At 31.6% G+C, this 13,297-nt stretch overlaps 1 protein-coding gene across 5 annotated transcripts; it reads right to left on the bottom strand.

The window, feature by feature from the left end:
- Positions 1–4,054: 4,054 nt before the first annotated feature.
- Positions 4,055–7,145, bottom strand: LOC108457782 (RING-H2 finger protein ATL7-like). 5 transcript variants are annotated; one of them, XM_053025795.1, is made up of 6 exons: positions 6,871–7,145; positions 6,502–6,694; positions 6,348–6,417; positions 6,178–6,260; positions 4,772–5,172; positions 4,055–4,587 (listed from the first exon to the last, which is right to left on the bottom strand). In XM_053025795.1, exons 2-6 carry the CDS (start codon positions 6,573–6,575, stop codon positions 4,571–4,573), a joined length of 645 nt encoding a protein of 214 aa, XP_052881755.1. In that variant the 5' UTR covers positions 6,576–6,694; positions 6,871–7,145; the 3' UTR covers positions 4,055–4,570. The 5 variants fall into 5 exon arrangements, with proteins under 5 accessions (XP_052881755.1, XP_052881754.1, XP_017612409.1 ...); XM_053025794.1 differs by having other exon boundaries at positions 4,055–4,530; positions 6,348–6,694; XM_017756920.2 differs by having other exon boundaries at positions 6,348–6,694.
- Positions 7,146–13,297: the final 6,152 nt, after the last annotated feature.

Genomic DNA, 13,297 nt, shown 5'->3' on the forward strand with positions numbered 1-13,297 from the left:
CGGTTATTTGTGAGCCTTATAAATTTTTAGGATTAACATGTAATTACTAGGGGTGTTAGGTTTTTTGTAAGATACCACCACTTTGAAAAATTTATCTTGTAAGGAATGTTATTTTGAGAATATTTATGATGAACGAAAGCCTTGATGGCTTATCGGCATTTATGGATCATTGATGAAAATTCATGATTCGAAAAAACAAATAAAAGGGGAAATCCATATATAAATAAGTTTTTAATTGTGGCGGACTGTTTCCTTAAAAATCATACTTCCAAATAAGGATGAATTAGACTAAAGGTTTACTATCTTGAAAGAGGGGTATCCGCCAAAATGGTTAACATTCTCTTATAGAAAGGAAGGGTAAATAGACATACCTTAGAATGGGTCAACTTGAGAGACTACATACTCGATTGGTTTAATTCATTAGGTTATTTTAGGTTTATAAAATTAATTAGTTTAATTTATATTTTAATTTAGATTTGCACTACTAATTCGTGACTCAATTAGATTAGTAATTATTTTTTTAATCACTTTAACAATAATTTCTTCAATTTGCAATTCCTTGGGTAAGATCCTCGGAACACTTACCATTATTTCATTGTAAACTTTACTATATTACAATTTGATCATACGCTTGTGGACACTGCAAATTTAATTTAATATATTTTTGGTGTAATATCTATACTATAAATGATAACATGTTTATAGGCAGTCACTATGCAAGTCTCTCCCTTCAATAGATTTATGTTTGAGACTTACTAATATAGAAGGCCTATCATAATCCCATTAAAATAATAATACAATAACCTATTTAAAATATAATAATAGAGAATATACCATATGTGGACTCTTTGTAGCTAATCCCATAGAGTTTCAATCCAATCCAATTGTCCATGTTGCAAAGGATTATCTCGATGCTTTAATGTGATCTAGTCTTCCATGTAAGTTTCTCAACTAATACGACTTTCATTGTTAGGCTAAGTATCCTCCAAATAATCACCACATCCCATTCAAGTCGTTCAAGTCGTTCAATAAATTGTTAATACTAAAATATAGAAATTATCTCTCAACAACTCCAATACTAAGGAAGCCAGCATTTCCCTGCACTCAATGGCCAATTTCATATTTTCAATAAGATGCATGTATGCACTATATATAATTGGTTCATTAATTTAGTTGAATGATTTGGCACGATAAATTATTCATGTGCTTGAATTATTTTCAAATGTATTTAAAGCTTTAGAAATGTTGGTATTGTTTGGGTTAGCAGCTGCAAGTCGATCCAGATGGCAAAACTTAGCCATCTAGATGGATGAAAAAAATGTCTTGGTATGTATATTTTGCCAAAATTCGATCTAGATGACATAAATAGCCATATGGATGGCATCAGGCTTGTTTTGAAACATGTAGAAATGTGTTAGTTGCATTTTCAGTTATCGGAAGCCTATTCTGTGTTCTTGATGTCTAAATACGAAAGAGATGATTCAATATTATTTTTAAAATGTGTTTGATCCGTTGAAAATGTTAGAAATTTTTTTATTTAACTTTAATAAACTGTTCAAATCATGATTTTGTTAAAAGAAATTTGAAAAATGCAAAGAATATGTCAATGTGACATTGTTTATTTGTACCGAATGTCGGGTTAAATAAAGGGGCGTTACATGCATAACTTTATTTAATTAATTTTATTTCATTTCAAATAATTAGATAACATGATTTCTTAATTTAGCTCCATTTCTGATTTATCATTTAATCTAATTAAATAGATACTCAAAATGGCTAAATTAACAGCAAATCAATCTAATCATCTCTTTTGTTCAATTTTTATAGTTTGATATAAGTCTTCATATTAAATGCAATTTGTTAAAGATTTGTGTTGAGCTAGTGTAAGGATAAATTGAAAATATTTAATTAGAGCTTAAATGATTGGTAATTAAATTTTGACTCTTCATCTATCAATTGTAAATTTATTTAGTCACAAAGTTATTCCATTAGACTAACATGCTTTTCTCCCTATTATATACCATTATGAAAGTTATTGATTTCAAGATTTTATTTGAATGACTTTGTTATGTGTGTTTTACTATCATAGAATATCTCTGACCCTTTAGGGTATATCGATTCACCTAACTTGATTATTTTATCTCAATTAATAATGATAAAATCATTTGTCCCAAACAAATGACCCCTAGCCACAATTCATTTTCATAATTAATATAATGTCAATAAGAGGATATCATTTACTCTTTTATCAATTTATGATTCTATTATTGTGAATGAAATCATATCATGCATAAAATCATGCGAAGTGACGTAACAAATTTTGACCCAATACTATAAGAGCACGAATTTTTAATATATATTTTTTTCATCAAACAGTTTCTTTCTTCTTCAATATCCTCGCAACTTCATTTCTTCCATATCTTGCAATAACTTCTTCGTTTTCAATCTTGAAAGGTATCCAAGTTTATTCCTTTTTTTTTTTTTTTTCAGATGATGAAAATGGGATAAAACTTCTTCCTCTTCCAAGTTTTTATACCGGTGGTACATCATATCGAAGACGGTACAAGAAAAATAGCTTGAAATATATTGGTATGATCAAAACACGTTGGAATTTGTGCCAGATCAAAACCTATGTCATACGGTTCTGATTTAAGGCAGAAATGGAGCATATCAAACGATACCGGAATGGATTTGACCACCGTGCCTCCAATGCCAATTGTCTCCTTACTGTATATGATAATTGTTAATGCTAGCTTACTAGGTTTCTTAATTATATAGATACAGCCAGCTGTTTCTATACCAAGCCCGTTTATCTATTAAAATTCTAAATGTTATAAAGAAATAATTGTACTTACAACAATATTTGATACACTTCTAAAAATATTTGAGATTTAAATTATATATTCAATTTTTAAAGAAAATTTAAATTAAAAACTATAATATATTGATAATAATATTAGTTTGATTTAGATTGTATCTTTAATAAAATTTATAAGTATAATTTTATTTATTAAAATTATTTGATTTTAATAAAATATGATTAATATATTGTTTATATAAAATCTTAACATTTTAATGAAATAATATCTTAATTAAATTAATTTTTGTTTTATTTAAAATAGAACTAATTTTACCAAAATTTTAAATAAGAGATTGATATAGAGATTTAATTTAGTAAAATGTACTTTATACTTCATAGATATTTCTCTTGTAAAAGAAAAATTATTATATAGGATAAAAATAAATTTTATTATATAGGATAAAAAATTTATGCAATATCGATTTTACAATAAACTTCATTGTTTTAATTGAAATGTTATAAAGGATAACTGTTATAAAAGAACCTCCATATACATCAAGGCAACTCTTTTAATTTTTCTTGCATTTGACTTGATTAATTTATTTAATAAAGAATACTAGAGTCAAGACTTGGAAGAAGGAAATTAAGGAGATGTTAGTGTACAAGATTACTCACTGAAATTAAACCAGAAGATCTTTTTAAATACTATGTATATGTAAGTGTCATACAATAATAGTGATGGACTCGAAACTTAGATAAGTTTCGGGCTGTCAACTCACGATCCGGCCAGACTCCACCAGACGGATGCATATGAAACGTATAGCTTGAGGACAGTTAGGGGAGCTCGTGGTATCGGCTCGTAAGAGTTAAAGGGAGCTTGCGATATCAACTTGCATACATCCAAGGAGTTCACTCGAAGGGGACCGCCAATTCCAATATTCGACTTGGAACGATACACATGTCTATCATGCTTGAGACCCGCTCAGAGTGTTAATGCTATGAATACTAAAGTCAAATCATTGACAGTAAAGTTAAATTATAAAAATTACTCAATAGTAAGTGTATGGGTAAGTGGCACAGAAAAAGATCCATATGAACCAAAACGACTTCAATGGCAGATTCATCCATTGGCAAATTACTCATTAGATTACTTGGCAAAGACAAGATCAACCACTTACCATGATGGATTATAACTTCTTTTTTTCTTTCCTCGCAACAAGAACAAATTCCATAAAAGAAATCAACAAGCAACACTTCAACAGTAAACACAGTGAATCTAATTTTTATTAAATTTAAAATATTATATACACAGCCTCCTCCACTTACACAAAGTTTCAATTCCAAAAGACTTCATCCAACAAAATCTGCCCTTAAATAATATTCCAAAAGACTATCCAATTCCAGTTACATCTGGTTATACATTTTACTGATTTCCAGCAAAGCATGAATGATATTTATAACCACCTTTAGAAGACGGCACATCAAATGTTGACAGACATCTTTTTTCCCACGGAACCCTTGCTTCTATGCAGTTGCATACAGCCTAGGGATGTCAATGTCGTAAGAAGCATCGGCTTGAAGATTTGTTAGTTTAAATTGCAATTTGGTCAGGATACCCGCAGAAGTTCCTTATGTCTGAATCTTCGGATGGCTCCTTCACTTCTTAGAAACTCGTACATATTGAAACACCAGTCTCAACTTGATGACCTCAGTTGATGTAAATTATCAAGCTGGAACAACCGAAAACTGTATTACCAATTGAAGTAACCATCATGTATTCTCAGAACCTGATGCCATGAACAGGCTTCACGAATTATCAGTCATGAGCGATTAAAGAATTAATAAAGAACTAATAAAATAAAAATTCACCAAAACAGCATGCAAAGAAATATATTGAAGGCAACATTTTTCAGACAGCAATGACCAAAAACTGTGAGATTGGCTAAACTAGGCGGCAGTAAAAAAAATTACCAGCTATTCCTCTGCTACCCTCATGCGGGCTGATTTCATTCCTTGTATTTCTAAACTCTCTTCCCTGATTCACGCATTCCTGTTCATCGCTATTGTGTTGGGAAATTCTCGCATCTCCTATTGTTTGCTCGAGAGGCTGCACGCCATGTGTTTCCTCACAATTTTCGGCCACTGTTTGAACATCTAATCCATTACTATTGACTGGATTAGATGACACCTGAGGATTTGCAGCTTGAATAACAGGCAATTTATCAGAAGTGAGGACAGAAAGACGGCAGAGTGGACAAGTGGTGTGGTTGGCAAGCCAATGGTCAATGCAGTCCATGTGAAATGTATGACCACATGCAGGTATCTGTTGAAGTTTATCCTCCGCTTGGTATTCCCCAAGGCATATGGCGCATCTACAATAACAATGATGATACTGTATCAGAAACAAAAAATAAAATAAAATTAAAGCCTAAATTTTCTCTTAGTCTCCATATTTCTGACCTGCACTGGTATGAACACTAGCTTCTATGCATACTGTTTTCCTAATCGGTTACTATAATGGTTTTGGAAGCCTCAATAAGACTTCGCCTATCAGTTCTATGGTATTTATGATGCTAATCGTAACGGTCATCAAGGGACTTCTTATGCATGAAAGGTCTGGCATAACTATCCTTCTTCCAGTCTTCAGATTAACCTTCTTTCTCATTGAAAGTGTCTATCTAGTTGGTTAGTTTATTCAGCATAAATATGGACTATTTCTGCTAGATGAAGTTTAGATGTGCAACAACAGTTGGTAAAAATTACTTCAATCTCGTCACTGGAAAATTAAAATGATAAAACCAAACTGGCTCCAAGGTCATAGTTTTTTACAACTACAAAAGCTAATTCTATTTGCCAAATAGATATCTGTCCAAAATTAATGAAAACAAGCCAAATGTCTTTAAAATGCCATGTCAGCATGCCACGCCCAATGATCCCAAATTGATTAAAAGAATAGCTTAGATCAAAAAAACTTTTTTTTGTTTTTTTGCAAAAACTGAATTATAATTTGGTCATTTAGCCAGCTAATTAACCAACCCTGCATCTCACGAGCATAAATTTCTAAATGCTGCATAAAAACCTTATCTAACCCTTCTGAATAAAGTTATTAATTCCAATCTTAGTCAACTGTATCTTAGTCCATCATAAACTATATCTTTCAAACCCTACCTCCTCCCAAATCTAAAAGCTTGTAACCTTTTTCACGTGGGACATTAGCATTACAGACTAAAACTATAGGACACCATGAAACTGTTCATCAAAAAGAAGCTTCCCTTATTACTTCCCATTCGAAAATCTGTTGTGATCCCCTTTTTTCTTTCTTTTTTTTTTTATTTTTTTTTATTTTATAAAAAGAGATGAAAAGAAGGGTAACTCACTGAGTATCTCGTATAGAGAAGGTCTCCTTGTATATAATGATGGGTAGCATCTCTCTTACTTCTTTCTTGAGCCCCAATTCAGCCTGTCAAAACCCACTAACAAACATTATTAACTTGGGAAAAAAAAAACAATTTCTCTTAATAATAATTAACAAAATGAAGAGTCAAACCATTGATATTGATAGGTCAGAATAAGGGCCTGGGGATGTTCTCATTCTAAGAGATGACCAATCGGCTCGCCTGCGTCGAAGATAGAACAAGTAGAACATAAAGAGCAGAATGAAAGCAAAGAAAATGGGGACTGAGAAGATGAAAGCTTGATACAGCTTAAGCTCTGCTGAAACACTTGAAGAAGGAGAATTCTGAGGCTCAGACACGGACAGAGATCGAGACCTCATCAATAATTTCTCAACTCAAACACCCAAAACAATCAGATCTCATATAAAACAGAACAAAAACTATTTCTTTGTTGTAGATGAAAAGTAATTGAAAATGGATCTTCTCAGATGCAGATTTTCTGCGAAAGAAGAAAAAATGCTGCTTTAATTGTACATATAGAATAAACAATTTCAAGCAGCAAAATTACAGAAAATGGGCAAATGAAATGAGAGTAAACCAGAAAAAAATAAAAAATAAAAAAATAAAAAGATAAAAAAAAGAATCCAAGAGTAGATCAACAAAATCCACACTCACAAGTTCTGGAACTTTGTTGGTCTTTTTCTTTTCTTTAAAATTCCAAAATGTTTGAACAAAAAAAATCCTAAACGAATCGAAGCCTAGACAGCTGCCGCTCATAGATATTGATAAATTGCACTTCCAAAACAATCTCGACAAAAAAAATAAAATAAAATACCCAAAAACGTGGAAGTGAATATCTTTTTTAAGTTTTTATCAAAAAAAGAATATCTTTTTTAAGTGCAACTCACTCATAAAATCTTCAGTTATTTTACTTTTAACACCTACTTAAAAGACAAACAGACGTACTATTTTGGGGTTCTTTTTTCGCCATAACTTCTTTTTTCCGAGTTTTAATTATGTTTATTTTTATTTATTTCAAGTTACTAGTTATTAATATATGAAATGTTACGTTTTAATTATTTACGTTATTAGATTGTACTATTTTAATCATTCAGCCGTTAATTACCGTTAACAGTATAACGATAAGTTGACATGGCACGTTAAATTATCATTTCAAATAAAAATTTTAAAATAATTTATACAATCGATCCCTATATTTTTTTTATTTTGAGTAATTTAATTTTTTTCTTTTATATTCTTTTAACTTTCCTCTTTTTATTTCCATTCTCTTTTTGTTTCTCCTCTATTTTCTCAATTCTTCATTTCTTTTTTACTTAGTTTTTTTATATTTTTATTTGTTCAAATTAATTCCTATACTTTTATTTTTTGAATAATTTAATTTTTTCCGAGTGTGAGGAGTTTGTGGGCTAGTTTTAAAAATGGAAAACATAGAAAAAATTACGTTAAAAGAAATGAAAAATAGAGAAAAATAGAGGGAGAAGTAGAAGAGAATGAAAAAAAAGAAAGTTAAAATAACATAAATGAAAAATATAGGGACCAATTGTAGAATTTAACCTAAAATTTTCATTTGAAATGATGATTTAACGTGTCACGTCAGCTTACCATTACACCATTAACGACAATTAACGACTCAGTGACTAAAATGTTACAACAGGATAACGTAAGTGACTAAAACGTAACATTTCAAACATAAATGACTAAAATGTAACTTGGGGCAAACAAAATTGACTATTTTGATAGTTTACCCTTATGCTTAATATATACACATACCCTTGGTAATTTTTTTAACTTAGCTTATAGGTTTTTTCTTTTTATCACATTAGTTTCTAGGATTCACATCCATTATATAAATTGATGTTTATGATTATTATTGTTAGGTTCACAACAATTAGGTAACATGTAATGTGCTAAGATTCCTCTAACAGAAACTAAAGCAATCAAAGGCAAAAATCAAAGAAAATGGAAATGATGACAGTGGAATTTCTCTTTAAAAGTGAATATAACCAAATGCATGTACAATTCTAAATATCTTTCTAGAGAAAAGGGATGAGAAAAGAGAAAAGGCAATTCACAAATTGACTAAATGCATGTTGCAGTTTCATTCCTTCTATCCTCTTATAGCATTCTTCTGGTTGTTATGGGCTTGTTGGCTTGTACCACATAAAAAAGTCAATGGATTTCTATGAAAGCCTTCATTGACACGTGGCCTTACTGGATTCTGGTGGAACCTCGACTTGATTCTCGAGTTTGGCAGTTCCACTTCCATTCGGTTGAGCCTCAATTTGGTTTATCAGTTCAGCAGCCATGGGTTCAGTCACAACCAAGGGTTTATGGTAATCTCTACAAAGAAAGCCTTCGTGGCTGTCTCTGTAAAGGAATGCCCTCATGGAAAAATCCGAATGAATGGCATATACAGAACTCTAATAAATGGCAAGTGTGACTAATTTTGAAGGAACAATAAGTGTGGTAACTTCTGCAGATGTAAGATGTGATGGCAAACTCTTAATGAAAGAAAATAGGGTGAAGTCCTCATAATCATCAAACTCAAAGATATGGTCGAGAGATCATTAATGAAATTCCTAAACGTGGACTCAGGTAATAAGGGGGTTTTTTCACTAAGTTCTATAGAAGTTACCCCTTTGTGTTTATGACTCAAGTAAAGGCTATGCTAGGAGGGATGACTCCAGGGCTACGCCAAGGGAATGGCGAAGTGAGCACTTGTACATATAGAGCGGGCCTACACGAGTGTGATCGAGTTTGGAGAGTTAAGAAAATAAATAAAGAGAACTATTTATAAGCCCTTGTATAGAATGGTTAACTGTGGAAATGTGATAAGTATTATAGTTTGTAGGAAACACAAGTAGAACCATGTTATTAATGTGTAACAACCCGATTTTGAGCCTAGCATGAACAGTGGTTTCAAGACCACAAATTTGACGCCAAAAAAAATTATTTTTCTTATATTTTTATGGTCTACAGTTTTACAGAATGATTCTGTAAAATTTTCGTTTGAAAATTTTGACGTTTGACCACTCAATTTAGCAAAAAGGACTAAATTGTAAAAAGAGCAAAACTTGAGTTCTACATGCTAGAGGTGTCTAATTGCTATGAAATTTTAAATTAGAGGTCCTTAGATGGTAATTAAACCATTTTTTAAGTTAGTGGGAAAAAATAGACATGAAGTAAGAGAATTTTAATGTTTTAAGAAAATTGCATTTTGGTCATTTAGTAATTAAATGAATTAAAAAGCCAAAAATCAAGTCAAAATCTTGTCCATCTTCTCCCCCTTGTGCCGAAATTAAGAAGGAAGACATAGCTAGGGTTTTGGCAACTTTCAAGCTTAATTGTAAGTCCGTTCTTGTTTTGTTTTTAATGCTCTTTACATTTTTAAAGTCATTATCACTCGATCTACCTATTTCTACCACTAATTTGAGAAATGATTAATGTAACACCCCTCACCCGTATTCAATGCCAGAATAGGGTTACGGAGCATTATTGGACTTACTTACATAAAAATATCTTTTTCTCATTCACTCAATCATTTCACACAATCATCATACAAATTCAATCAATTTATCCCTTATACGAGCCTATGAGGCCCTAAACATGCTTTGGGAGCGGTTCGGGACTAAATTAATAACTTATGAATTTTTTACGAAATGTTGAAATTTTTTCTCAAAACAGGGGACACACGCCTGTGTGGCCAGGCCGTGTGTCTCACACGGCCACCAGACACACCCGTGTCACAGGCCGCGTGGACATTCGAAATGGGAGCACATGGTTGTGTCCCAGCCCGTGTTCGACCCCGTGTAACTCTCTGACTTGAGTTACACGGCCAACATACATGCCCATGTGGATAGCCCGTGTGCCCTAAAAATGGCCATACACCCCCGTGTGCCAGGCCGTCTCAAACCTGTAGGGTATACTGACTTATGCCACACGGCCAAGTCACACGCCTGTGTGTAAGGCCGTGTGGAACATACTGACTTGTTTTCAAAATCAACAGTAGGGGACACACGGCTGTGTAACATGACCGTGTTCACACACGGCTGAGACACACGCCCGTATCTCTGCCCGTGTGGATAAAAATAGGTAATTTACCAAACCATTTTGCCACCCTTTTGCACATACCTATACAAGATCAATTGGTACCATTTTAAGACATAAATATGCAGCCAAAAGTCATCAACCTATACACAATCATACTATATCCATTTCAACCAATTCAATACTCAATTCAATGCCATTTACCTATTCAAATACCTATCAATTCAACTTGCCTTACTATACATAATTCACATATATAATTCATTTAGTTAAACCATTCCAATCATTCATTATCAATTCAATCTCATTTACTTAATACAGGTCAATTACCTAACTCAAAACAAAGTCATTTGCACATCTTTATACATTAACAAATTCATCATCACAAGCCAACTCAAATGGCCTAAATACATGTTCATCAAACATACCAAAATGACACAAGCCTATACATGCCATATACCATATTTACACAACTCAAAAGTACAAAATAGATGTCTGATAGTGCGTCTAAGCTAGCTTCGTAAAACTATAAAACATTGAAAATTAAACAAAGTAAGTTGTAAAGCTTAGTAAGTTCGTATGTAAATATGAAATAATCACAACATTCATTAACATTTTAAAATGGATAACATAATTAACATTTAAAGCATCAAACAATGAGCTAATATAAAGTTTATCCATATCATAACTCATAAGTTCCCAACTTCTTCTAACTCGTTACTTGAATTAGTTTTCCGTATATACCTGTACTGGTACTTATCTATTTCTCAACAATTCTCTTATCAAACCACTCCGGCTTATAAATGCTTACAGTACAAATGCTTTGATTTTTCGATGCCATAGTCCAACTATGGTCTTACACATACATTGCCAAGGCCTTGCCATGGTCTTACATTCATGTGCCATAACCCGATTATGGTCTTATTATCCTATTTGCCATAGCCCAACTATGGTATTATGCAGCATCTCGTTTACTTTAACCGTATATTAAATTTAATATCTCCACATTTATCTATTAGAATAAATACTATCTCAATTTCATCCATCAAATAAATAGATACATATTTACATTCAATTATACAAACTTACCTCGTATACGGAAATAACGGAACGGACTGACTATTCAATTACTTTGCTTTTTCCCCAATCTAAGTCTGAATTCCTCTTTTCTTGATCTATAAGTAGTAAAAACTAACTTATTTAATTAATTATTCATTCAATTTAGTCCAAAACATACTTTAAGGCATTTTTTACACTTTTGGCCCACATATTTCACATTTTTCATAATTTAGTCCTTATTTTATAAAATCACAAATTAATGAAATTCACAATAGATCCATGTTAGCCGAATTACCATAATGCCCCTAGTAGCCCATAATTTTCATTTATTTCACATTTTAACCATTAACTTTACACTTTTTCTCAATTTAATCCCTATTTTGCATTTTTACTAAAAATCACTTAACAAAACTTGTATATCTATCAATAAGCATTCTTAATCCATCAAGAAACTTTAAAATACACATGTATTCATCAATGGAATCATTCAAAATCTTTAACAGTTTTGCAAAATAGTCCTTGGGCTAGCTAGACCTACCTACAACGATCTCAAAAACATAGAAATCATTAAAAACCGAGGAAAAACAGACTTACAATTGAGCCTTGAAGTAGCTGGATGATTCAAGACCTAAAATGGCTTTCTTCTTCCTTCACATTCAGCAATCAAGAAGATGAATGGCTTAAAATTTTGTTTTGTTTTAATTAAATTAACCTTTATTTACTAATTACTATTTTAACCTTTATTATATAACTTAAAAATAATTAAATGGTTGTCCAAAATTTTCCATTAATATATCAAATGGTTTATTTACCATTTAAGGCCACCATATTTAAAAACCAAATCTATTTGACACCTTTAGGTAATAGAACAACACTTTTGCATTTTACGTGATTTAGTCATTTTCTCAAATTAAGCAATTAAATGATAAAATTTCTTAACAATATTTTCACACCAACATGATATCATATTTTAAACATTAAAATAATAATATAATAATTATTTTGACCTCAGATTTGTGGTCCCAAAACCACTGTTCTGATTTGACCAAAAACGGGCTGTTAGAATTAAGGTTTGGGGTTTGACCCATATTAGACATGTGTGTATTTTGATGTTTAATGGTAGATTATGCAAATTTGAAGTTTGAAAAATGACTTTTTCTAAGTGATTTTGGATGAAAATGCCTAAAAGGACCTATTTGTAAAAAGTTATAAAATGAGTAGTAAAAATGTGAAATAATGAAAAATGTGGGCTGTTATAAGCTTGAAAGAGGTTTGGCTATGCTTGGGAATCAAAGAAATTGAATCCATTTCATTTTATGAACCTAGGGACCAAAGTGTAAAAATGTGAATATTAAATGAGTTAAATTTGTTATTATAGATCAAGAGAAACGAGGTTTGGACCTAGATCGGGGTAAAAACAAAGTGTTTGACAATTAGGTCCCATTTCTACTATTTTTGTACCGAGGCAAGTTCGTATGTAAATAATGCATTGTTTTAATTATGTTTTAAATGCTTTATTATTGTATGAATTGTGATTGACCCTTGGATGTATTCGACAAAGTTTCAACAAGCGTGAAATTCCGGGAAAAACGTAATTTTTGCCATAGTGTAATTTTTAGGCTGAATTGAAAAATGTAAATATTAAATGAGTTAAATTTGTTATTATAGATCAAGAAAAATGATGTTTGGACCTAGATCAGGGGAAAAACAAAATGTTTGACAATTAGTTCTCATTTCTACTATTTTTGTACCGAGGTAAGTTCATATGTAAATAATACATTTTAAAATTATGTTTTAAATGCTTTATTATTGTATGAATTGTGATTGACCCTTGGACGTATTCGGTAAATTTTTAACAAGCATGAAATCCCGGTTGAACCTTAGGAATAGATAGGATACAAATGTCATGAAATTAGGGTTACTGAGACTACGTGTAAAACCATATCTGGGATATGGCATCGGTATGAGACTTCAT

Source organism: Gossypium arboreum, chromosome 3, assembly GCF_025698485.1.
Source record: "Gossypium arboreum isolate Shixiya-1 chromosome 3, ASM2569848v2, whole genome shotgun sequence".
NCBI lineage: Eukaryota > Viridiplantae > Streptophyta > Magnoliopsida > Malvales > Malvaceae > Gossypium > Gossypium arboreum.

What these genes read in the sequence shown, in the direction of transcription:
- LOC108457782 (XM_017756920.2), bottom strand. Translation starts at nt 6,575, where the DNA reads ATGAGGTCTCGATCTCTGTCCGTGTCTGAGCCTCAGAATTCTCCTTCT. An exon ending in CTGACCTATCAATATCAATG is followed by an intron (nt 6,261 to 6,347) that starts GTTTGACTCTTC and finishes GGGTTTTGACAG; the next exon opens with GCTGAATTGGGGCTCAAGAA. An exon ending in TTCTCTATACGAGATACTCA is followed by an intron (nt 5,173 to 6,177) that starts GTGAGTTACCCT and finishes TTGTTATTGTAG; the next exon opens with ATGCGCCATATGCCTTGGGG.